General features: G+C 40.0%; 1 protein-coding gene across 1 annotated transcript in view; it reads left to right on the forward strand.

Annotated features, from left to right (window-relative positions):
- Positions 1-24,678, forward strand: part of itga1 (integrin, alpha 1) — a 113,806-nt gene extending 89,128 nt beyond the window's left edge. The window contains exons 16-30 of the mRNA XM_080418637.1: positions 1,710-1,882; positions 3,438-3,583; positions 6,500-6,610; positions 9,442-9,518; positions 11,674-11,803; positions 12,960-13,040; positions 13,142-13,218; positions 13,636-13,725; positions 13,863-13,965; positions 14,648-14,764; positions 15,338-15,445; positions 17,161-17,265; positions 18,443-18,538; positions 18,669-18,782; positions 19,664-24,678. Coding sequence (XP_080274763.1) covers positions 1,710-1,882; positions 3,438-3,583; positions 6,500-6,610; positions 9,442-9,518; positions 11,674-11,803; positions 12,960-13,040; positions 13,142-13,218; positions 13,636-13,725; positions 13,863-13,965; positions 14,648-14,764; positions 15,338-15,445; positions 17,161-17,265; positions 18,443-18,538; positions 18,669-18,782; positions 19,664-19,729 — 1,594 coding nt within the window. The 3' untranslated portion in view covers positions 19,730-24,678. The remainder of the gene's footprint in view (positions 1-1,709; positions 1,883-3,437; positions 3,584-6,499; positions 6,611-9,441; positions 9,519-11,673; positions 11,804-12,959; positions 13,041-13,141; positions 13,219-13,635; positions 13,726-13,862; positions 13,966-14,647; positions 14,765-15,337; positions 15,446-17,160; positions 17,266-18,442; positions 18,539-18,668; positions 18,783-19,663) is intronic.
- The last annotated feature ends 263 nt before the right edge of the window (positions 24,679-24,941 follow it).

The following is a 24,941-nucleotide window of genomic DNA, read 5'->3' on the forward strand; positions in this document are numbered from 1 at the left end:
ATAAACACCGATATAGAAACACAAGTTTACACAAGTTTCTATACGTTTTTCAGAAACCTGTTAGGATTTAGAAGACATTTGTAGAATTCCCGAAGCAAAGATTTGAGTTGCAAATGTTCAGCTTTAAAAATATATACATTCAAACTAAAGATTTGCCAAAAAAAAATCGCGATTTTTAATTAAAATAGCAGATATACAAGCTATGAGCTTGTATATCTGCTATTTTTGAATAGCCAAAGAAATCTAAAAATGACACAGATGCGTTCCCGGTCTTAATAGGTTAAAGCCCCCGGTACAGACTCTTCACTGCTGGAGACCATCTCTCACAGCTTGTAAGAGCTCGGCCCACACCATCATCACATAACTGTAGTTTCTCAGAGCAGAGAGCTGGCTTCTTCTCCCACACTGTTTCTACTGGCAGTGGTTCAGCTGAGCCGTGTGAAAAACTCCATTTCCCAAGAGGCTTAGTGTTTAAATATGGATTTGGCAGCAGGCAGCTGTTTCTTCCTGGGCCGTGGGGGCTGTGGCTTGGAGAGCTTCCTGATTGGCTAGAGAGAGAGAGAGAGAGAGAGTTGGGGCCCACTGTCATTATCGAGATACATTCTTTCCTTATTCATAAGAGCATTTAGCAAACGTGCGTGTGCACGCGCACACACACACACACACACACACACACACACACGCACACGCACACGCACACGCACACACACACACACACACACACACACACACACACACACCCACCCACACACACGTTTGTATTTTGATGTGAATACATCAACACTTTTATAAAAGCCTGAGTTATGCTCAGTACTTAGTGTGACGCGTTGTAAGTACGGTAAGTAGGTCTATTTTCGCACGGATAAAATCAGCCTGTATGATCGAGGCATCAACTATATAAATACTTTGATGCCATTTTTTTTTTACCATAAAACAATCATTTCTCTGGTGCGAACCAGAACCAAAATTGTTCTCTCATCATGTCAAATTTCTCAAATTCTACTATACGTGTGTCCCTCTCAAGTGTACACACACACACACACACACACACACGCACACGCACACGCACACGCACACGCACACGCACACGCACACGCACACGCACACACACACACACACAAAAAAAATCAGCCTGTATGATCGAGGCATCAACTATATAAATACTTTGATGCCATTTTTTTTTTTACCATAAAACAATAAATTCTCTGGTGCGAACCAGAACCAAAATTGTTCTCTCATCATGTCAAATTTCTCAAATTCTACTATACGTGTGTCCCTCTCAAGTGTACACACACACACACACACACACACGCACACGCACACGCACACGCACACACACACACACACACACACTTACGAGCATGGAAGTACACACTTGTCTATTGCAACGCAGTCGTCTCGGAAAACATATGAAGTGTTGATTAGATAGAATCAATATAGGCTATTCGGTTATGGCATTGTCTATTTCTCTGCTTCAAATGTTTTCAAAAACATTATTGAGAGTAGCCTATTGTCTATCTGTAAATGACGTGTGTGTTTGTTTACATGGCTCCAGTGTTGGATATATGGCAAAAACCAAGCAGATTGATATGAGTCTTTAATTAGACAGCGGCCTATTATTGAGTCCAGACCGATGAATTCAATGACTGACCAATCAGAAACAAGCGTTCAACCAAGCCGTGTAATAAATGTGTTTGATCTTCATATAGGTCCAGAGATGTCGGGGAGCTTCGTGCCGTCATGACGTTTGACCCAAGCAAAATAAACCTCCAGCAGCCCAACTGTGAGGACAACGGCCGTAAAACGATGTGTGTGCTCACCAGGGTGTGTTTCACCTACAACATTAAGTCTGGACAAGACTCTAATTCTCTCTCTGACACAGGTGAGCTGAAAGATATCTGTATTCCTTACCAAATGTTTTATGTTTTTTTTCCCCACATTATCCCTGGTATCCTTATTTTGGGCCTGTCAATATAGGCCAAAATTTCACAATTTCTCAAGATTTCTTAAAAGATTTCTAAAGTTTTCTAAATAAAAAAATCTGCTGTTTTCAGCGGAGATATTTAACCCTTTAAGACCTGAGGCCGATTCTGCAAAATGTCTTCTAAATCCTAACAGTATTCTGAAAAAACGTATGTTTCTATATCAGTGGTTCTCAAACCTTTTCATCTCAAGGACCCCCAAAATTATATGTATTTGGCCACCGACCCCCATCTCAAAATATTTTGTTCCAGGTACCCCCAGAAGCAAAGATTTGAGTTAAAATGTTCGCTTTAAAACAATATATATTCAAAGATTTGCACATATTTTCACGATTTTTCAAAAATAGCAGATCTACAAGCTCGTAGCGCGGCACTCGGTGCCGCGCTACGAGCTTGTATATCTGCTATTTTTGAATAGCCAAAGTGTAAAATAATTATTTTTAGCTCAAATCTAAAAGTGACACAGATGCAGCCTCAGGTCTTAGTGGGTTAATGTAGAGTCACTATATAGTAGCCTCGGGAACCCATGCGTTTTTTTATGAGAGCCCTGAGGCACTCCCCTCAACAACGTATGGGGGTTAAGTTGTTAACAGCTCCCCCTGGGGGAGACGTTAGGGGTTAAGTGTCCCGTTCTGGGACACTTGTCTTCCACACGAAGCCTTGGAGCAGCTGAGGATGGAACTGGTCGACCTTTCTGCTTCCCAGAAGGCCTCCATAACATTTGGTTCCCAAACCTTTTCAACTGAGGCCCAGAGTATACATTTTGTGTCTCCCCCTGGGACCCAAACACTGAAGCCCTATTTGATAGTGAAAATAGTAGATCTACAAGCTGACAACAACATGTTTGTGCCATGTTGACACGTTTGTGAGCTTGTAGACAGGCTATTTTCACTCATTCTCAAGTTTTTTCAATTCATGATTTTGTATTTCATTTTATTCTATCTTTGAAGATCTTTTGAATTTCTTTTGTATATATGATGTGGGTGTGAGGCCCAATGCTGTATTTTAAGTTGTATTTATGTAATCTGCCATGTACAGTATGACGCTTGAGTGTTTTAGTTCTTTAACCCATTTAGACCTGAGGCCGATTCTAAAAACGCCTTCTAAAACCTAACCTAAGATTTCTGAAAATGTTCAAATTCTTACAAAAAAAAATTATACAACATGATGTTGCTATATGTATAGCAACAACTAATGAGACACAGAGGTGGCTCCCGGATTCAAAGGTACAGTATAACAATGTATAGGTGGCAGCAGGTCTAAATGGAAGTGTCCTGTAAGTCCATATGGGCTGGGCTTCCTTGGAAGCATGACACTTAAATAAAGAAAAATCATCATATAGGAAATGTAAAAATGTGTCCTGAGTCTGTCTGATCCAGTGTTTGTGAAGCTATAATACGTCCTGGCAGTTTTAAACTCATTGTCTTGTATTGTTTGTCTTGTTGTGTCTTGCAGAGATCCGCTATAACCTCACTCTGGATGCTCTGCGGGTCAAAGCCAGGGGGACGTTTAGAAAGGAAGACGACAAAAACGATCGAAGGATTTCCAAGCACGTCGCCATCAGAGACAAGCTGTGTGTGGAAGAGACGTTCATTATGTCGGCAAGTATATCTATTGTTCTCATGCCATGTAACACAGGGATAATTAGATCTAATCATCCCTGTGTTACATCCACACTCTCTTCTCTTATAACGTATTAGCTGATTTATAATTCAAAATACTAAATAGGACTGATGTCCCAAGCTAAGCGTGCTCTACTGACAGTGGTTTAAGGAAAGGAAACACGGGTGCAGACTCACAGCAAACAGTCGTACGAAACGCTGATGATTCCCGAGGAGTCCGTTTGTCAAACTGCTGCTGCGGTAAATAAAAAAATGCAAAGAAGGGGCATGGTGGCACAGTTGGTAGCGCTGTCGCCTCACAGCTAGAAGGTCCTGGGTTAGATTCCTGCCGGGGGACGCTGTGGGCGTTGGGGGCGTGTCCTCTCCTCCGCATCATCAGTGCCCATACCCTAGGTGGGGTTGGTGAAAGGGCCTACTCTGTGTGGAGTTTGCATGTTCTCCCCGTGTCCCCTAGGGTAGGTACCCTCATAAAAAACATGCTGTAATCCTTTTCTGATGGAGGGGAAAGGAACTGGTTGTAATAACGTGTTCCTTCCACGCGCTACGTCCTACTGGGGAAACTCCCCCCTCCTGTCAGGTGATAAGAAGCGGCCTCATGCGTTGAAGGAAGCATGAGCTCAGTTCTGGGCTCCCCCCCAGGCTGGCAGAGGGAGAGTAGCGCCCAGGATTACAGCTTAGGCATTGGCACTGGGTGAAAAAACAGGTTACAAAAATCATGGGATAAAAATGTAGTAAAAAAAGAAAAGGCACAGGAATGTATGGACGGCCTGTCACCCCTCAGCGTACATCTTTACAATGCATTTACATAGGACCCACTATATGCATTATAGCAGCATTCATTGTTAGTTGTTGAGTTGCGGTCCAGTAGATAAGACTCAGGATAATACGTTGAAGGCTGGAAGCCAAAAGAACAGGGATGTGGACCAAAGCCATATTGGGATTTGTACTGAGAAAAAAAGACCTTGGCTTTAATGAGAAACAGAACCTTTCTGATCAAAGCACACAAAGTAGGACCTTGTGCTGCTCTGAGCACTAAATTATCTCCAGTCACTTAGACATGAGGGAGAGAGGGAGAGAACAAGGAGACAGAGAGGAGGAAGAGAGGAGGAAAGAGGGAGAGAACAAGGAGACAGAGAGGAGGAAGAGAGGAGGAAAGAGAGAGAAAGAGAGAGAGAGAGAGAGAGAGAGAGAGAGAGAGAGAGAGAGAGAGAGAGAGAGAGAGAGAGAGAGAGAGAGAGAGAGAGAGAGAGAGAGAGAGAGAGAGAGAGAGAGAGAGAGAGAGAGAGAGAGAGAGAGAGAGAGAGATAGGACAGAGAATTTTAGTTGGGGACTGGATCCTGGCCAGTGTTAGAAAGTAACTAATTACATTTACTCAAGTACTGTACTTAAGTACGGTTGTGACCTCACAACTGTACTTAAGTACTGTACTTGAGTAAATGTAATTAGTTAAACCTGCAGGTCTAAGCACTTGAGTATTTCCAGTACTTTTACTTCTACTCCACTACATCTCAGAGGCAAATACTATACTTTTACTCCACTACAATTATTTGAAAACTTTAGTTACTAGTTACTTTGTAGATTTTGATTATTATTACAAAACATACATTAACCACTTCAGCCCTATATACATTTCGGCCATTTGAAAATAGCCGATCTACAAGCTCACAATGGGCTTGATGATCTGCTATTTTCAACAACAAAAAAATCTTTATACATTTTGAACTTGTGAAATTGGACATTCTGCATAATGAGTACTTTCTACTTTTGGTGCTTTAAGTACATTTGTATTCCAATACTTTTGTACTTTCACTCAAGTAAATTAGAGCGAGAGAGAGAGAGAGATGATTTCAGTGTGGGACTATGGGCCCTGGCTCAACCAAACAGATCATTGCGTATTGTCCATTACAACTGAAAACATGTGCTCTTAAAAAGACATGGATTGATAGAGATGTATAGAACTTTATTGATCCCACGAGGGAAATTCAATTGTAATTGTGCACCATAGTATGAAACACAGGACAGATACAGAGAGGAGTACAGAGTGAACATCATAATAAAGGAGTGAACAGGTTAGTAACGTACAGGAGGTGGACATCTCAGGTCCTTTCTATTATACAGAAAATATAATAATAATAATTCATTCAGAAAATGACCAATATTACATTTTTGAAGTATGAAGTAGGGCTTTAAGTGGTAACGAATAAAAAAAACTAAAAACAAACACTTCTCGATTATTTGATTAATCGACAAAGGAATCAATGGAATAATCGCTAAGGAAATAATCGATAGTGTGGTATATCAACACCAAAACAAATTAATTCATTCACTGGAGGTCTATCTAAATACTGTTTCTATATCTTTATAATTCATATAAGTTGTTATTCCTCCTTCATCTCCTACTTCTTTATTCCTCTCTCTCTGCCTTCCTGTATTCTCTTCTTTTTTTTTTTTTTTTTTTTATCCCACGATTTTGTAACCCATTTTTTCACCCAGTGCCAATTTCCTATGTAATCCTGGGCGCTACTCTCCCTCTGCCAGCCTGGGGAGAGCCCAGAACTTTAGCTCATGCTTCCTTCAATGCATGAGGAGCTAGCAAGCCGCTTCTTATCACCAGACAGGGGGGAGTTTCTCCGGTTGGATGTAGCACATGGAAGGAACACGTTATTCCAACCAGTTCCTTTCCCCTCCATCAGGCGCCCCGGCTGACCAGGGGGAGGCAGTATAGAGACCAGGATTACTGCATGTTTTTTGTGAGGGTACCTACTGTCCCCTAGGAGACACGGGGAGAACATGCAAACTCCACGCAGAAAGGCCCTTTCGCCAACCCCACTTCCTGTATTCTCTTGTCTCCTCCTGGTCTAACTCTCCCTCTATCTCTCCTTCCTCCCCTGCCAGGCTAGACTGGACTTCCGGGATCCTATCATGGTCTCTCTGGAGTTTGGTCTCGCTAAGGAGGACGAGGGCCCCGTTCTGGATGAAAACCTGCCCACCTCCATCAATAAGACGGTAAGGTAGACCTTTTATCCATCACTTTCCCTTTCAGCTGCTCAGATCTGTCATGTTACTCACAACAACGCAACATGTCGTCAGCTTTGAGATCTTTTATCGTCGCTGAATGTTTGCTGTATGATCACCTTTCATGACATTCCCAGAATAGGGACACTATATAGGGTTTAGTGACAGTGGTTTTCAACCTTTTTCATGCCAAGGACCCCTAAATTGATATGCATTTGGCCACGGACCCCCATCTGAAAATGTTTTGTGTCAGGGACCCCCAGAAGAGAAGATTTGTGTTCAAAAATGAAAAATTCTACAAAAACATTTCAAGATTTTTTGAAAATGTTCAAAAATAGCAGATCTACAATGTGAGCTTGTAGATCTGCTATTTTTGAATAGCCAACGTATACAATATGGATAAAGGAGTGAAAATGTATTAACACCTTTTGCTGGGGACCCCCTGGAACCCCTTCAAGGACCACTGGGTTAGTGCATTGGTTCTCAAAGTGGGGTCCGGGGACCCCCAGGGGTCCTTGGGTAAATGAGTTACAATTAGTTACTAAATTAGAGTCACAATCATTTTAACCACTTTAACCGTTATGTTATACTGTACCTACTTTGGCTATTCAAAAAATAGCAGATCTACAAGCTCATTTGTGCAAATCTTTGAATATATATATATATATATATTTTTTTTTGGGGGGGTTTCCTTCACATGAAAAAGTTAGTGAGAACCACTGGTGTAGTGCCTTGCTCAGGGACACTTTTAGACCTTAAGGGTGGACCGACCCGGCTAACGGCCGGTGACCCTTCCATAGTTCCCAGGCCTCTCTCAGCTACTTGCCTAAGGGTCTCTCTGTGCACCATGGCCTCACTCACTCCATGGGCCCACTGACACTCACTAGGAGATTTATAGTAAAGATCTGAACCACAACTTAAACATCTTACATCTGTTTGCCATCCACATCATTCAAGGGTGATCATTTATTTTTTACGACCGGCTCCGTAGGAGGCTAGCCGCCTATAAGAGGGTCTTTCTGTCTCTGTGTGTGTGTGTGTGTGTGTGCGTGTGCGTGTGCGTGTGCGTGTGCGTGTGCGTGTGCGTGTGCGTGTGTGTGTGTGTGTGTGTGTGTGTGTGTGTGTGTGTGTGTGTGTGTGCGCGTGTGTGTGTGCGTGTGTTAAACTCTGGAGTTGATCTCACAAACCGCTGGACTCATCAGCACCACATTCTTTGTGTACAGTCAGTGCCAGTGGGCTTACTTAGTGCCTCCACCAAAAAAAACACATATTTTCTGAAATATTTTAATTGTATGAGTTTGGAATAATAATAATATTTATTATTATTATTATTTCCAATCCTAATCATCTTTGACTTCCGTCAAAGATCAGGCTGAAACCGCGGCCAAATTTGGAGGTCCTCAATATAGAAATAAATGATAAAAGATGAGTGCAAGTGCCTTTATTGTCCAGGGTGTGGCTCTGTAAGAGAGTTTCAAATTAATGAATTGACATCCACTGCCCGACTTTATCTCCATATTTGACAAGTCTGACATCATCATCTTCAATATTATGACACATGGTAGCCACACTGTTAATAGGTCCGTCTTGCTCTTTTAAAAAAAAATCTCAGCCAAAGCTTGCTTATCAGCACGGCTCCAAACCTCCTCTGATACAGAACAGTGGAGTGTGCATTGCAACAGCTGCCTGCCGTCCCTCAGTGTTGCATCTATCAGGACTCCATTAGCTCCCCAACACTGGCAGGATAAGAGTTGTGTTTCCCCACAACACAACACAACTCCCACACACATAGTTGTTAAGTGACCTGCCAGAGAACATGGTTGCAATAAGTTGTATTGCCAGATAATAGAGAAAGGGGGATTTTTTGCACCAAACCTTCAAAATAGTATTCAGGCGGTTCATCCCAGTTGAGTGCCACCTCCTGCAGTACTTAATCTCAACGAGGAACGCCGTGCTCCCGTTGTTCTAATCTACAGACAGTAACGTGTTCCTTGTCGTCATGTGAAGTCAGTCAGTCACGTGGTCATTTCAGTCTCTGGTCCTTTTCCTGAGAGAGTAGACACTCTGTTGATTTTGAAAACGGTCCAAAGGGACAACACAGTGCTGGGAACGGGAACAAATAGAACGTGGGTCTCCTATACCCTGGGGCAAGACATCAACAGCACTGGAATGCACCTTTTGGCCCTTGGAGTCAATTAAACAAACACAGTATACAACAGACAGTGGTGGAAAAAGTACTCAAATGTTTTACTTAAGTAGAAGTTTCAATACTGCAATGTAGAAATACTCTAGTATTCGTATCAAGATGTACTTAAATTACCAAAATGTAAAGTTCAAAGACTGTTCAAATGTATATAGATCTTTTGAAAATAGCAGATCTATAAGCTCACAATGCGTCGCATCGCGACGCATTGTGAGCTTGTAGATCGGCTATTTTCAAATGGCCGAAATGTATAGGGTTGAAGTGGTTAATGTATGTTTTGTAATAGTAATCAATCTACAAAGTAACTAGTAACTGAAGTTTTCAAATAATTGAGTAAAAGTACAATATTTGCCTCTGATGTAGTGGAGTAGAAGTCGGAAATTGGGAATACTCAAGTAAAGTTCAAATACCTCAAAATTATACTTAAGTACAGTACTTAAGTAAATGTACTTAGTTACTTTCCACCACTGGTATACAACAGATGATTAGATAATCAATCATGTTAATTTAGCATGTATAATGTATTACTTCATTTGATCAGTGTTAATGTGTATTGTCTTTATTGTCTGTGTTAAAGTGTTGTGCCGCTGTATTTCCTAAATATCGCATGTCCTTTCAGATTCCTCTGGTGGACTGTGGGAATGATGAGAAGTGCATCGCTGACCTGTCTCTCACTGCAGAGCCCAGCGTCAGAAGGTTTGTGCAACTAACTTACTACTGTAACGCTGCTCTGAGAGAACACTTTATCTGAATACTTGTTTGTTTGTTTGTTTGTTTGTTTGTTTGTTTCACATATCAAACATTTAAAAAAGAAACAGCAAGTGAGATGTGAAGGAGAATGCCTAAAACCCTCCAGGGTCTTGAACAGTGGCACCAGACAGCATGTCATAGTCAAATAACAGTGCAATTACTCCACATTGATTGATTGATTGATTGATTGATTGATTGATTGATTGATTGATTGATTGATTGATTGATTGATTGATTGATTGATTGATAAATTGATTGATTGATTGAATACTTTATTAACAGTTTGCAAAGACAAGCACAGGGAAGTACAGTTCAATACACAAGGTCTGTTAAGAGGATTTTAAACTCAAGAAAGCACTATGGCTTGTTTCCATTGGGGACCTTTGTACTGAATTAATCGGAAATTCGTGTGCATTAATTAGCAATGTGGAGTACACTACACTACACTCATCTGTTACAAAAGACTACAAAACATTCATAATCATTGGACACACGCCTACAGAAAAGAAAGGAAAAAGACATTCACATTTATAATACTTCTCACATCAGTTAGAACAACCCTGCTAGACACAGATTTCTACAACGCGTGACTGCCCTCCTGTGGGGCAACATGTGAATTACAGTCACGCCTGCTGTGGATAAATTCACCATTTCACTCTGTGTTGTTCTCTACAGCAGTGTATATCAACCTTTTTGGTGCCAAGGCACACCTGGCATAGCCAAAATATCCCAGGGCACACCTAGATATACGATATATATATATATATATATAGATATAGATATAGATATAGATATAGATATAGATATAGATATAGATATATATATACATACATACACACACACACACACACACACACACACACACACACACACACACACACACACACACACACACACACACACACACACACACACACACACACACACACACACACACACACACACACACACACACACACACAGAGAGAGATTATTGGGCAAGTATAAAGAAACCTTGACCATTACAAATATATAAATCTTTGGCCTACAAATATATACACTTGGGTCACTTCAAGTTCTTCTTTGGTAAGTATATTTGGTACCCAATATACTTCTAATATCTGATAATAATATCTAATAATATGATCCTGATAGCGTTATTGCGGACGCATGCGCTGTTGCCCACTACAGACGAACACAAAAACTCTCGCCCCAAAACAGTCACCCCCGGGGAAATCCGGTGATATTCACCTGGTATTCCTAAACGTAACCTCATTAAACTATGCCTAAACCTAACCTTATTCCTAAACGTAACCTCAGTAAAACTAACAATATGGCTAACCGTAAACTTATGTCTAACCTTATCCTCAGTAAAACAAATACATTAATACAAGAACCGCTGGTCCGCGAAAAGAAATGGGGGCGAGCGTGTTTTGGGGCGAGTTTTCCGGTTATATCCACGGCACCGCGGCTTGAGTTGCAAGAGATTCTCTCCGTGGCGTCGAGGAGTAATTAAACACTACAAACGTTGACACAAACACACTGGAGTGATTTAGAAGCACTTTATAAGAAAACTTATGTATTGTTTTATTGTTGGACATTCATCATGGCAGGTTATAACATGGGCTTTTGGGACAGGACAGCCCCTCTTAGCAGGTACGACGTTCAGGTCCGCCGTATCGACCCGTTCCGACCGACCCACTTAGTAATACTGACTGAGTGCCAAAGCATGTAGGCCTACCCTGTGCCCTTATACAGTACCAGGTAGGACAACATATTTGCATTCCTATGGGTGATGGTCGCTACTCGCTACACTGAATGGACTCGGCCGTGGCTGTGTGTGAAACGGATGATGGCTGTATCAATTGACGGACGATCGGCGCTATTGTTCTCGAGGGGCTGGGTTCACACTTTCTTCAAACGGCGCGGAACACCTCAGCAGTACTCGCGGACCAAAATTGGGACGTTTGCCAGGGTTGATATTCACTGCTCTACACAGCATGGTGATCAAAGCAAACATTTACTTGTTGTTCTCTACAGCATGGTGATCAAAGCAAACATTTACTTGTTGTTCTCCACAGCATGGTGATCAAAGCAAACATTTACTTGTTGTTCTCCACAGCATGGTGATCAAAGCAAAGACCACAGAGAAGTTTAACGTGGCCATCGCCATCAGAAACAGCAGAGACAACGCGTACAACACCAAGGTTACTGTGAGCTTCTCTCAGAACATCAACTATGTGAAAGTTGAGGTGAGAGGTTTACGAAGTGTTTTTTTTCATAATGTGCATCATTTCAGTGTCTATTGGTGACAATATGCGTGTAATCCTTGCTGGTGCCCCGGCGTCTGCCATCAGACCTCTGGAGCTTGTTCAGAAAGCTGCGGCTCGTCCTGGTGTTCAACCGCCCCCAAGTTCTCCCACACAACTACCCGTCTCCGTTCTCTACACTGGCGCCCCGTAGCGGCTCGCATCCAGTTTAACCCATTAAGACCTGAGGCGATTCTTTAAAAAAATCTAAATCCCAACAGTTTTTTGAAAAAAATAAAAAATATATTTTTTCAAAAATAGCAGATCTACAAGCTCGTAGCTATGAGCTTGTAGATCTGCTATTTTTGAATAGCCAAATAAATCTAAAGTGACACAGATGCGTTTAACCCTGGTGCTAGCCTATAGGGCAGTGACAGGAACAGCTTCTTCTTACCTCCAGGCTATGGTCGAGGCTTACGCCCCTGCCCGACCACTTCGGTCTACGGCCTTGAGGCGACTGGTTGCCCCGTCGTTCAAGGGTCCTTCTGGCCGATCTACACGGTCACGGCTTGTTTCTGTTCTGGCCCCACAGTGGTGGAATGCACAGCAGAGTCACTGCCCATCTTTCGCCGCAGGCTGAAAACCCACCTCTTCAGGAAACACTACCCTGACCCTTCCTCTTAGCCTTGCCTACTTGCTGTCAATTATTTGTACGAGCTCTTGTCTTATTGGATCTTGTTTATTCGATACACTTATTTGTTTTATTTTATTTTATTTTCTAATTTGTCTCATCTGTTTAAGAAAGTAGGTAGCTGATATATTGCACTTTTTACCTTAGCGCTAGGTATACTCTTAGTTTCTTGTTTTAGAAGAGAATGCACTTAATACTTCTGGTGGTTAGTAGTTTTCTTGCCTACCTATGTTGAATGCACTTATTGTAAGTCGCTTTGGATAAAAGCGTCTGCTAAATGACTGTAATGTAACGTAACGTAATGTAATGTAATGTAATGTAATGTAACGTAACGTAACGTAACGTAACGTAACGTAACGTAACGTAACGTAACGTAACGTAACGTAACGTAACGTAACGTAACGTAACGTAACGTAACGTAATGTAATGTAATGTAATGTAATGTATTCATGTATGTTGTCTTGACAGCCTGAAACGAAAGACTGTACTCTCAATCACACCAAAGTAGAGTGTGCTGTTGGATATCCGTTCCTAGGCAGCAATGCTAAGGTATTTTACTTTATCAACAACAACAACCACAATAATAATAATAATAATAAACTTAATGAATCATTATTATATAACATGTATGTGATTTCTGACATTCACAGGAGGAGTTCAGGTTGAGATTTGAGGTGAATCCAGGACATATTCAGGATGTGATTCAGATTAATATAACTGCTACAAGGTGAGACAATGACATATGAACTACTATACCATACTATACCATACTATACCATACTATACTATACTATACTATACAATACTTTGGCTATTCATTAATAGCAGTGTGCCTGTTATTTTTGAAAGATCGTGAAAATGTGTGCAAATCTTTCAATATATATATATTTTTAAAGCCAACATTTTAACTCATATCTTTGCTTCTGGGGGTCCCTGGAACAGAATATTTTTGAGATAGGGGGTCCGCAGCCAAATACATATCATTTTGGGGGTCCTTGACATGAAAAATGTTTGAGAACCACTGATATTATAGCAACAGTTTCAGAAAGCTGTTTGGATTTAGAAGACATTTGTAGAATTCAGGTCTTAATGGCTTAAGAAGAGAGCTATGCTGGAACTTGTCTTGTCTGTTCATCTCTTACAGTGACAGTGAGGAGCTGCCTTCTACCCTGAGCGACAACGCAGTGAGGATCTCCATCCCTGTGAAATACCAGGCCGGAGTGGCTTTCTCAGTGTGAGTAACCATAGAAACATTTATGTTGTTATTGTTATACCATGTTTTACATTATTTGTTGTTCCAATCCATATATCTGGACCTATAGGGACCTAAAAAGTAAAAGCCATGTCTCTATCAATCCTTCTCTCTTCCAGGAGGCCACAGGATGAACACATTGTAGTGAAAGAGGGAGAGCAGTACCCTGTGGTCTTCAACCACACCAGTGTGATAGGAGAGGAAATCAACATTAGTTACACGGTAAGACCTACTCACTAATATCAGTGATGGAAGAAGTACTCACATGTTTTACTTAAGTAAAAGTATCAATACTGCAATGTAGATATACTCTTTTACAAGTAGAAGTATCCGTATCCAAAATGTAGCCTACTTGAGTAAAAGTACAAATGTATCGGCATCCAAATATACTTTAAGTACTAAAAGGAGAAGTACTCGTTGTGCAAAATGTCCCATTTCACAAGTTATGTATACAAAATCTTTTGAAAATAGCAGATCTACAAGCTCACAATGCGTTGCATTGTGAGCTTGTAGATCTGCTATATTCAAATGGACAAAATATGTATAGTGCTGAAGTGTTTAATGTGTCTATCTATTTTAAAATATTTATTTAGATGTGATTAAGGTTTCCTCATGATTTCACTTTAAAACATGTCTGGGGTCTATAGGCTATATACAGCCATTCAACTTCAAACTCCATGTTAGACTGAAAACACACACACGTCCCTGCATCTGGTGGTGACTGATAGTGACGTTGTAATGAATGGGGACCTTGTTAGTGAGATACATAACACCCGCGTTATCACACCTGCCTTTGCAGCCATTTCATCTCTCTCTCTCTCTCTCTCTCTCTCTCTCTCTCTCTCTCTCTCTCTCTCTCTCTCTCTCTCTCTCTCTCTCTCTCTCTCTCTCTCTCTGTCTCCAGGTGGAGAAGGCTGCAGATCTGAGGACGCCTCCACTGAATCTCACAGTGACCTTCCCTCACCGGTCTCCTATGAACAATATCCTACTGTACCTGACACACGTCACAGCTAGCTCCAATGTATGTATTCACTTACTCTCTCTATCTGTCTTTCTCTCTCTCTCTCTCTCTCTCTCTCTCTCTCTCTCTCTCTCAATCTCTCAATTTCAATTCAAAGGAGCTTTATAGGCATAAGAAAACATACGTTTACACTGCCAAAGCAAAAGTGGAACAAAACAATCAAAACTAAATTAAATATTAAATATGAATGGGAATAAATAAAGTTTAAACAGAGCTGTGATACATTGCAACTTAGAGGGAAGATTATCGTACGAAACTATAAAAAGATTGTGCATTTTCTGTCAGAAATAGTTATACATCCATAAAGGAAAAGTTATAGCTTGGTATAAAAAAAATTTAGATACATTTTGGGCTTTTCTGCCTTTATTGGATAGTAGCAGTGAAGGCTGACAGGAAACAGGGAGAGAGAGACAGGGAATAATACGCAACAAAGGTTCTCAGGCTCGGGATTTGAACCTGCGACTCGCTGTCAGGCTGCATTAGAGCCTTTGTGGTATGTGCCTTAACCACCAGGCCATCTAACCCTAACTTAAGCAATTTAAGTTGACCCTGGTTTCCTTTCCTTTGTCACAGGTCGTATGTGATGCTGGAGGTCAGATGAACCACCAGAACATCCATCCTGACAGAAACCCTCTTTACAAACCTGCACCAAAGTCTGAGTCCCTCAGTAACTTCTTGGTGGTGAGTAATAACTAAGCTCTGTTCATGACTTCAGTACCGCGTTTCCAGACAGTGAAATACAGTCTTGCAAGTGGGGCTATTTTACTGATGTCAGAGAACAAAACTTGAAACTTAGAAAATATCTTGTGGTAACCACAGACCTTATTTCAGACATCTAACCAAAAACCCATTAAAAAAACCTATAGATGATCAGTGATGTTGCTAGGTTTTCAATGTAATGGGTCCTGGGACCCCAGGGTGGTCTTTTAGATGGGTCCCAGGGACATTTATGAGTCCCACAAAAATGCACAGCGTTTAACTCGTGTTTCATCTTATATGGTTATATTCATGTAGAACATATTTTTTGGTCCCATTTTAACATATTTTTTTTTCCTTTTATTTGTATAGTTTATTTTTAATTCACGTTTGTTGTTTTCATTGTGTTAACAATAGAATCAGGTCTACTACGGGTCTACAGGTCTACGACGTCATGGCAGAGACGTCACTTTTCAACTCCGCAACAGACGGCCCTTGTGTGTGTGTGTTACACGCAAAAGCGTTACCCAAAGAATTCTGAGCATGCGGAAAATGGCGGCTCCCATGGATCATTGTTATCATTTTTATCGTCTTTCTAAGACGATTTCCACGTGGATTTTATCGTTTATAAAGTAGGATAAAGTAGGATGTGGCCATGCAAAATGGTGGTGTCCCATGGATTTGTAAAATATTCGCAGTAAAAAAATATTTTACCGCGAATTATTTTTTTCTGTTGTTGGTGACAATTGTAGTGCGTCCCATGGACGCCACGACGGTGTCATGAATGCGTCCTTTTGCAATAAGGTGCGTCAGAGACGCAGAACGCAGGCCTATGAGCATCTCTGGATGATGAAACCAGAAGTGCATAAATGCTATCTCGTTTCTAGGTTTTAGGACTACACACTCAGGGTGCGGTCACACTTTGATTCCGCCTATGAGGGCTGATTCTGCCAATGCTTTTCAAAGAAAAGGAAACAGAGCGTTAGTTTTTTGGCAGAAATCCGTAAATGGCAACAAACCGCTCCGTTCCCATTGAAAAGCATCGTCAGGAATCCGCCCTCATAGACAGAATCAAAGTTGGGTGTGACTGCACCCTAAAGGTGTGTTTCCGGTTCAAATCTGCTGCCGAGCCAATGAAGCTTTTTGTACTGTCTCAGTGTTACAAATAGATCAGTGGTTCTCAACCAGTGGTCCGGGGACCACCAGTGGTCCTTGAGGGAGTACCCAGGGGGTCCCCAGCTAAATGAGTTAACATAGCGTCACAATCATTTTTAACCACTTAGCTTTGGCTATTCAAAAATAGCAGATATACAAGCTCATAGCGCGGCACCGAGTGCCGCGCGATGAGCTTGTAGATCTGCTATGTTTGAAAATCCTTGAAAAAGTGTGCATATCTTTGAATATTTATATTTTTTTAAAGCAAACATTAACTGATATCTTTGCTTCTGGGGGTCCCTGGCACAAAACATTTTCAAATGGGGGTCCGCGGCCAAATGTATATCAATTTAGGGGTCCTTGGCATGAAAAAGGTTGAAAACCACTGAAATAGACGAATGAGTATTTTACAGTGTACTGTGTGCGTTTGTGTTGAGTATTTTACAGTGTACCGTGTGCGTTTGTGTTGAGTATTTTACAGTGTTCTGTGTGCGTTTGTGTTGAGTATTTTACAGTGTTCTGTGTGCGTTTGTGTTGCGGTGCAGAGCTGTGATGAACAGCCGTGTGCGACCATCTCCTGTTTCATCCCTGAGGCCAAACTCAGTCAGGTCAACATTACATTCAGGGTGTGGAAACCAACGTTCATCAAGGTACGATGACCCTTATTTATTTATTAACTTTGTTTACTGGTTTTTGCATGGATAGAGATAATGATAGATGATGGATATTTGTCAGGAATTTGATTGAAATCCAGAGAGATCTGGTGGGGGCGGCCGTAGCTTAGCAGGTACAGTAGGAGAGGCCGTCTGGTAATCGGGGAGTCAACGGTTTGCCTCCTGGCCTTGCACATGTCTGTGTCCCTGAGCAATCCTTAACAGCTCCCACTGAGAGTTCATGTAACCATCTGAGTAGCCATCAGCAGCTCATATAACCATCTGATTGATTGATTGATTGAAAATTTTATTAGGCAAAAGAATGTAAAACAACACAGTTACATTTATAATGCTTTTGTCTAAAAGGTCCGGCCAAAAAAGTCCTTGCGGACTTGTTTCCGTTGGGGTCCTTGAATTAATTTCATAGACGTATATAGTAGCAACCAAACAGTTCAAAAATCAACATGAAAATACAGATAATACAGAAAAATACAACTATGTACAAAAAAAAAAAAAAAAGAAGCATGAAAAAATAAAATAAAAAGTAAATGTACAAAAAAAGGGGGGGGGGAGCATGGAAAAATAAAAATGATATACAAAAAATGCATGAGGAAATACAAAATATGTACAAAAAAGAGGAGGGGGGGGTCGTCTGTCTACAGGGAAACTGGTACTAGCTCCTCTTTCGGCCTCCAGAAAGATGAGTTTTTAGGGCTGTTTTGAATGAGCCCAGCGAACTGCATTTTTTGAGGGATGGGGTTAGACTATTCCATTCCTTGGTGGCTGTGCTATAGAAGGAGAATTTGCCCATGTTTGTTTTATGGGTGGGTGGTACCAGATTGTTGTTTACGCTCTGAGTAGCCATCAGCTGGATGAAGCTGAAACTGAATTTCATTTATTAATGCAGGTATTCAAATCAAATCTTTAAGATGGCTCACACAAAGATATAGCCATTAGCCACATAAATGTACATACACAAATACGGTACATACATTGTTGTTATTGCTGTCTGCTACAGTACATTGTTGAGTACATACACGTCATACATCTTATGTACGTATCAGTACATAAGATGTAACAATAACAATATTTGACAGATGTGACAAGTAGTCACATATTATGTATTTTGGTCCAGAAATGTAACCTTTCTACCATAATGAATGGTTTATTCCAGGCAACGTTCTCCAGTCTGTACATGGTGGTCAATGGAACTCTGCAGAACATGAACACGGATCTGTTTGTGCTGAACAAGGGCGACAGTTCCAGAAATGTGAGTCACAGGGATTTGCAGTATTTACAGTATATGTCCTATATGATGATGTATTTACTGTATATACGTGCTGTATGGTTTTGAGAACTGTGTATGTGTGTCTGTGGGCATGTTTATGTGTTAACTATAGGTCAAGATCCAGGTGTCTAAGGAGTCGTTGGGAGGAATTCCTATCTGGATCATCATCATTAGCATCCTTATAGGACTGCTGATCCTAGCCCTGGTTATCTTCGCTCTCTGGAAGGTAATATCATTTATCGATCGCAGCTTTAACCTGTATTTTCTTTGGTCAGCCTGCAACAATGGATCCAACAGAATATCACAACACACAAGAGTTTATATCTCAGTCATCAAACATTCATTCAAAAGCATTCAGAGTAGTGTTGATTTTGACAACAAATTTTGTTTCAGTTCAGTTTTAGTCATGGTCTTTTGAATCAAATTAGTCATATTTTAGTCATCTGAAATGTTTTACTGTTAAGGTCATTACACACCGGCGATTATGCGAATATACGCAAAATTCGGACTCGTTCCGAATAAATAAAAGACGCTTTTTCGCTTCGCTTTTTCGCTCCGTGGAAGCTTGCATTGACTTTTAAAAAAACGTATTATTCGCATGAAAAAAATCGCCCCCGGTGTGTAAGGAGCTTTAGTCTAGTTTTAGTCGACTAAATATCATAAGATTATAGTCTAAAATCTACAGTTGATTTAGTCGACTAAAATGTATGTTGGCGGTGCCTCGATGGCGTCGTAATGGCTGATTTTACACTTGGTTGCATGCTGAAAATAGCAGATCTACAAGCTCACAACACGCGATGCGTTTTGAGCTTGTAGATCTGCTATTTTCAGAGCGCAACACCTGAGCGCAACCAAGCATAAAATGACTTGTCTTTTAGTTCTATTGGATCTCTTCTCCACTCGTCCCTCACTAACATTTTAGTCTAGTTTTTATTTGTTGACGAAATTGGCAATATATTTAGTCTTATTTTAGTCATCATAGCTTAGTTTTTATTCAGTTTTTATTTAGTTTTCATCAGTGAAAAAAGGTAGTTGACGAAATCAACACTGATTCAGAGTGACTTTTACAATGAGGTTTTTATAACTTGAGTTTTCTGCTCGTTCCAGGCCGGCTTCTTCAAAAGAAAATCCATGGAAGACATTAAGGATATAGATGATATGACTGACGCGTGACACGGACCCAGGTGTCCAGAGAGCCAGCAGCACTACGCAGCTTCTGTGTTTGACCGTCACCAGAGCCATCATCAGGTCACACAGAAAGACTGACAACAAGACAGTTGGCCCGTACAAAGGAATGCCATAAGACCCAAAGTCACCTCGGTTCGAGGACACAGCAAATGACCGGACACTATTCTCTATGCAGACCTGGGTCTAATACAGAACCAGTAGTTGAATCCTTGTGTCCCTATTCTGGGGGCGAACTTTCAGTGAAAATAGCCGATCTACAAGCTAACAACGCGATCACAATGCTTGTAGATAGGCTATGTTCACTGAAGATATTTTAGTGTCGAGGGTAAACAGGATGGGACTAGTATAGAGCCCTGGGGCACTCCGGTCAACTAAGTATATATGGTTTAAGTTGTTTAACATTTGTTTAACCTACTTTAATGCACCAGAGGCGGAGTGAACTCCGAGTGAACCGGAGTGACATTCAAACGGGTTTTCGGTTATCTGAGAGAAAAATCTATGTTAATTTTATGTTAGGAGAATATGATGATTTGACTTTCAAATGTACTTCCTGTGAATGTCTTAACTGTGTCAGTATACACCCCACACATCTGAGGATTCTAGAAAATCAATCAAGTTAAAGATAGGGTTAGTGATTTTCTTTGGTTAACAGGAGTCTCCATGTCTCTCCAGCTCGTTATTAAACAGAACATGCATTTTCAGGTCGGTATACCAATTTTAAACAAGTGAAATTGGAAGTGATGACACAAATGAATTAGCAGACAAAATTGGAACTGGAACACTATAAAAATGAAGCTGATAAATGGGTACTCTCTCCTGATTGGCTGAAATATTGTCACCTATAGTACCTGAAAAGGTATTTTCTGTTTATTAAAGAACTGGAGAGACATGGAGACTCCTGTTACTGAACAAACACTCTATAGGAATGATTACTATCCGAATATAGAGCTTTAACCTTTTAACAAAAAACTTTCTGTTTTAACCAAAAAAATATCACTTAGCCTACCTTTAAAATAAATGCGAATAATTATTTACAATGGTATCCAGGTCTGCTATACTATAGGTCAACCACCACATCCTTAAAGAGGAGAAGAGGAGGAGAAGATATGAAGAAGGAATTAATTATTCATACATACGTTCTCCATGGCACACCAAAGACTCATTGCTAAACTGAACAAAATAGCACACAGTGGTTTTATGAACTTCTACAAACACAAAGCTTTACAGACCCTAACCATAGCTGTTTATGAAACTTTAGAGGAAATTCCAAAGTCACCCAAACTTTTGGTATATGACTGTGTGCCATCAAGCCTGATTTATACGTTATTGTACGATGGCGTTGCACGCCAAAAAAAAGGCCCGTCTACAAGCTCATGTAGCAAAGCATTATAGCAACAATCTCCAAAAGGTTTATTTGTTTCTGAGATGTACAGAGAACTATATTTGGGCTTGAACAGTCTGTGGTCGTTTAGAAACCTGTGTTTAAAAGGATCCCTTGGCTAATATTAATGTTACATTTAAATCACCTTGAATATTGTATTTATTTTATAAATGGTTCATCTTTCATGGGGCAATGCCCGTCGCAAGTTGATGATGTCATTTGATGTCATGTGTGGTCTAGCCCTATAGAATCTATGGAATGCATGTGAAAATAAAAAACAACTTAATAAGGTTAATGTGAGCATCAAATCAATATTTTGAATATGTTTTTTTTCAGAGCCATAAATTCCATAGGGCTAGACCACACATGGACAAATGACATCATCAACTTGTGACGAACATTGCCTCTATTGAGTGAAAGATCAAGAACTATTTAGAACTATTTCTAAAACAAATAAATGATTTAAGGTGTTTTAAATTTGACATTTTAGTTATAGAGGACAATGATAATGTATTAAGTCATATTTGGCTTATTAGCCAGGGATCCTTTTAAAGGTTATGCTTGATTTTTATTTTTTTCATGAAACACTGTACACACTCGTTGATAATGAATATATATAGATATTGTTTTTCCTCTGCATTTCGACGATTTTAGTTATCTGCCTTTGTCACATGACACATTCCATATCTAATTCATAATGGTGGCTTAAGACACTGATATTTTCACACATTTTATTTTCTTAAAAATTAGAGGTGTTGTGCGTATGTTTTTTTTAAATAAGCTTTATTTTATCCGTCTCAATTCGTCCACACAACCAAAAAAAACATAATTGTATTGGCCTTTGCTCTCATGCCAAAGACTTTATGTAATCATAGCTTTTTAATTCCAGGTGGAATAAGAAAACATACACACTGCACCTTTAAAAATGTATACCATTGATTGTACTGTAAATGTAAAGTAAATGCTCAAACATGTAAAGCTTAAAATGTATATATTATTGTGTTTCTCGCAGGAATTCTTATAATTTAAAACAGAACTTAAAGTTTGGCATGTAAACCACAAAGTCTTATTCATCATCATTGGAAGATGACATCATTTTGCTCAGGTGATACAATTTATATTAATTGTAACCCCCCCCCCCCCCCCCCCACTTTCTCAATTCATAACTAATCTCAGTATTTCAAAAGTTATGCAAATTTGTAAATACTGTCCTTTTGCTCTAGTCAAAATTTTAAATGTATGAGATGGGTTCTGGAACTGTATGAAGCAGAGACATATATATCACATTGGTTGGTTATTCAAAAATAGCAGATATACAAGCTCAAGCCACACTATGAGCTTGTAGATAATTATGCTATTTTTGAAATATCTTGAAAATTTGTGCAGATCTTTGAATATATATTTTTAAAGCGAACATTTTTAACTAAATTCTTTGCTTCTGGGGGGTCCCTGGAACAACATATTTTGAGATGGGGGTCGGCGGCCAAATCCATATAATCTTGGGGGTCCTTGACATGAAAAAGTTTGAGAACCACTGATATAGCAACGTACGTTTTTTAGAAAATTGTTTTATTTAGAAGACATTTGTAGAATCAGTCTCAGGTCTTAAAGGGTTAGTTCACCCCCCCAAAAATGGATAATTCATGGATATTTTTTCGTTTTTGTCGCATTCCTAAGCCAATAATTCGATGAACAGCGGACCGGTAGGCAGCGGTTCCGGTAGGAGACACAAAGGAGACTCTTGAACGGCTGCCGGTCATCAAATTATTGGCTTAGGAATGCGACAAAAACAAAAAAAATATCCATGAATTCAAGTGTCCATGGGGTGACTGACTAATCAATAGAAAAAAAATCATTTTGGGGTGAAGTATCCCTTTAATGGGTTAAGATCAGTTTTCATTCGTTGAGGTTAAATAATTGTAAAATTCTGTCAACTGAGTGAAGCAGCTTTAACATCAACTAGATGTGATATGACACCATTGAACTTAGGGTGATATACCTGTCAGCCGTGTAACAGGTGTATCACTAAGTATTCACCAGCAGTTTAATGTTGATTGATTGTCCTTCATTATTTGATGAATCTATGTGATTAATTTAGCCACTTAAGACCCCCTTATACTTGGTCATTCAACCAATAGTGAAACTAGCCGATCCACAAGGCTGTCGACCTGCCTATTGAAAGTGGTTCAATCCCAAAATGATGGTAAAATAAGATATAAATAAAATTACAAAATAACTGTAAACGTTTATCAGAAGTTACATGAAGATATCTTGAAATTGTTTAATGTTGAAAAATATAACTTTTCATTTATATAACATGGAACAATGGAACAAGCATTACATTTCATTTAAGTTGTAAATAGCAAATATTAGATTTTTTTTTACATGATATCACTCAAATTAGTTGATAAAACTTTTATTTGATTGTTTTTTTTTGCGCGATGGATTAATCGATTACACGATTAATTGTTACACAATAACTGATGTTTTTTTAGTTTTTTTGTTTTCAAATGGACAGTTTTTTTCCCATGTTTTGCACATAGTATGTAAGCATCCATGACTGTTCTGTATATGAGAAACGTTGGGTGTTGGTAATTTTCTTCTTGTTCTTTTTCTGTCTCATCTGCATACAATAGAGCAGTGGTTCTCAACCTGTGGGTCGGGACCCCCAGGGGGGTCCCCCATGATTTTGGAGGGGTCCCCAGATGTCAGTGCAGTGAAAATTTTTAAGGACTTTTAAGACCTTTTTAATACCTAAAAAAAAGAAAGAAATCAACAAACTATACCATGAAAACGGGTCAAACATTGGACAAAATTGTCAAATAATATGAGGCATTTAAAAAAAAATGCCGATCTACAAGCTCACAACGCGAGGCGTTGTGAGCTTGTAGATCGGCTATTTTCACAATATTTATCTGTGGAACTGCTTGTTCAAAAATGATTATTTTGGGGGGTCGCGGCCGGAAAAGGTTGAGAACCACTGCAATAGAGTTGATGTTTTAATAGTCAACAGTGATTACTATTGAAATGAACTTCTAGACCCATCACTGTTTAAATTAAGCACATGTAAACGTGTGTAGAATGTGTAAACTGTTGGCTATTTCAAAGTGTGCATGGCTATTATCAGGCTCAGACGCTCCAGGGCAAAGTCACAAGTTTCTTTTGTTGCTTTTTGCATTGATAGAAAGTGTTTAAAACACACTGGTTTCTCAACGTCAGGGGTCCGGGCACCACCGCACAGGGTCCAAATGGACCCTTGCGGGGTCTATAACTCAGAGCGTGCCGTATACACTCTCAGAGTTAAATTAACACAGAACATTGTACAGTGTAGATTGTGGTCCCAAAGATATAGATTTTTTTCTCCCCCATCCGTACACTCTCAGAGTTACAGACCCGTAAGGGTCTTGCCTTACTAACCAAGAACCTACCATCAGTCTAAAACAGGGTTTCTTTCAGCGTTGTGAGCTGGTAGATCTGCTATTTTCGGCTTATGTTCCCCCCCAGAATTGGGATGCCACGTGTCAAGTAGTTAATGTAAAAATACAAAAATAAAGTCCCTATCACACAAAGATTTGCAACCCCGAGGGGTCCCGGACCTCCTGTTGAAGACCCCTGGTCTAAACAATATAATATAAATTTAAAACAAATCTGTAGGCTACATTGACACTATAGAAACTCTATGCCAGGTTCAACAAATGAACCCGGCATCTGTCCTAATAACATGCTACTGTATCTAAATGACATTTTGGACCCCCGGGGCCAGACGTTGAGAAACGATGTGTTAAAATATTGCTCTTTATAGTCTCATGAGAAACA

Source organism: Gymnoscopelus braueri (genome assembly GCF_963280865.1).
Source record: "Gymnoscopelus braueri genome assembly, chromosome: 22".
Classification (NCBI taxonomy): domain Eukaryota; kingdom Metazoa; phylum Chordata; class Actinopteri; order Myctophiformes; family Myctophidae; genus Gymnoscopelus; species Gymnoscopelus braueri.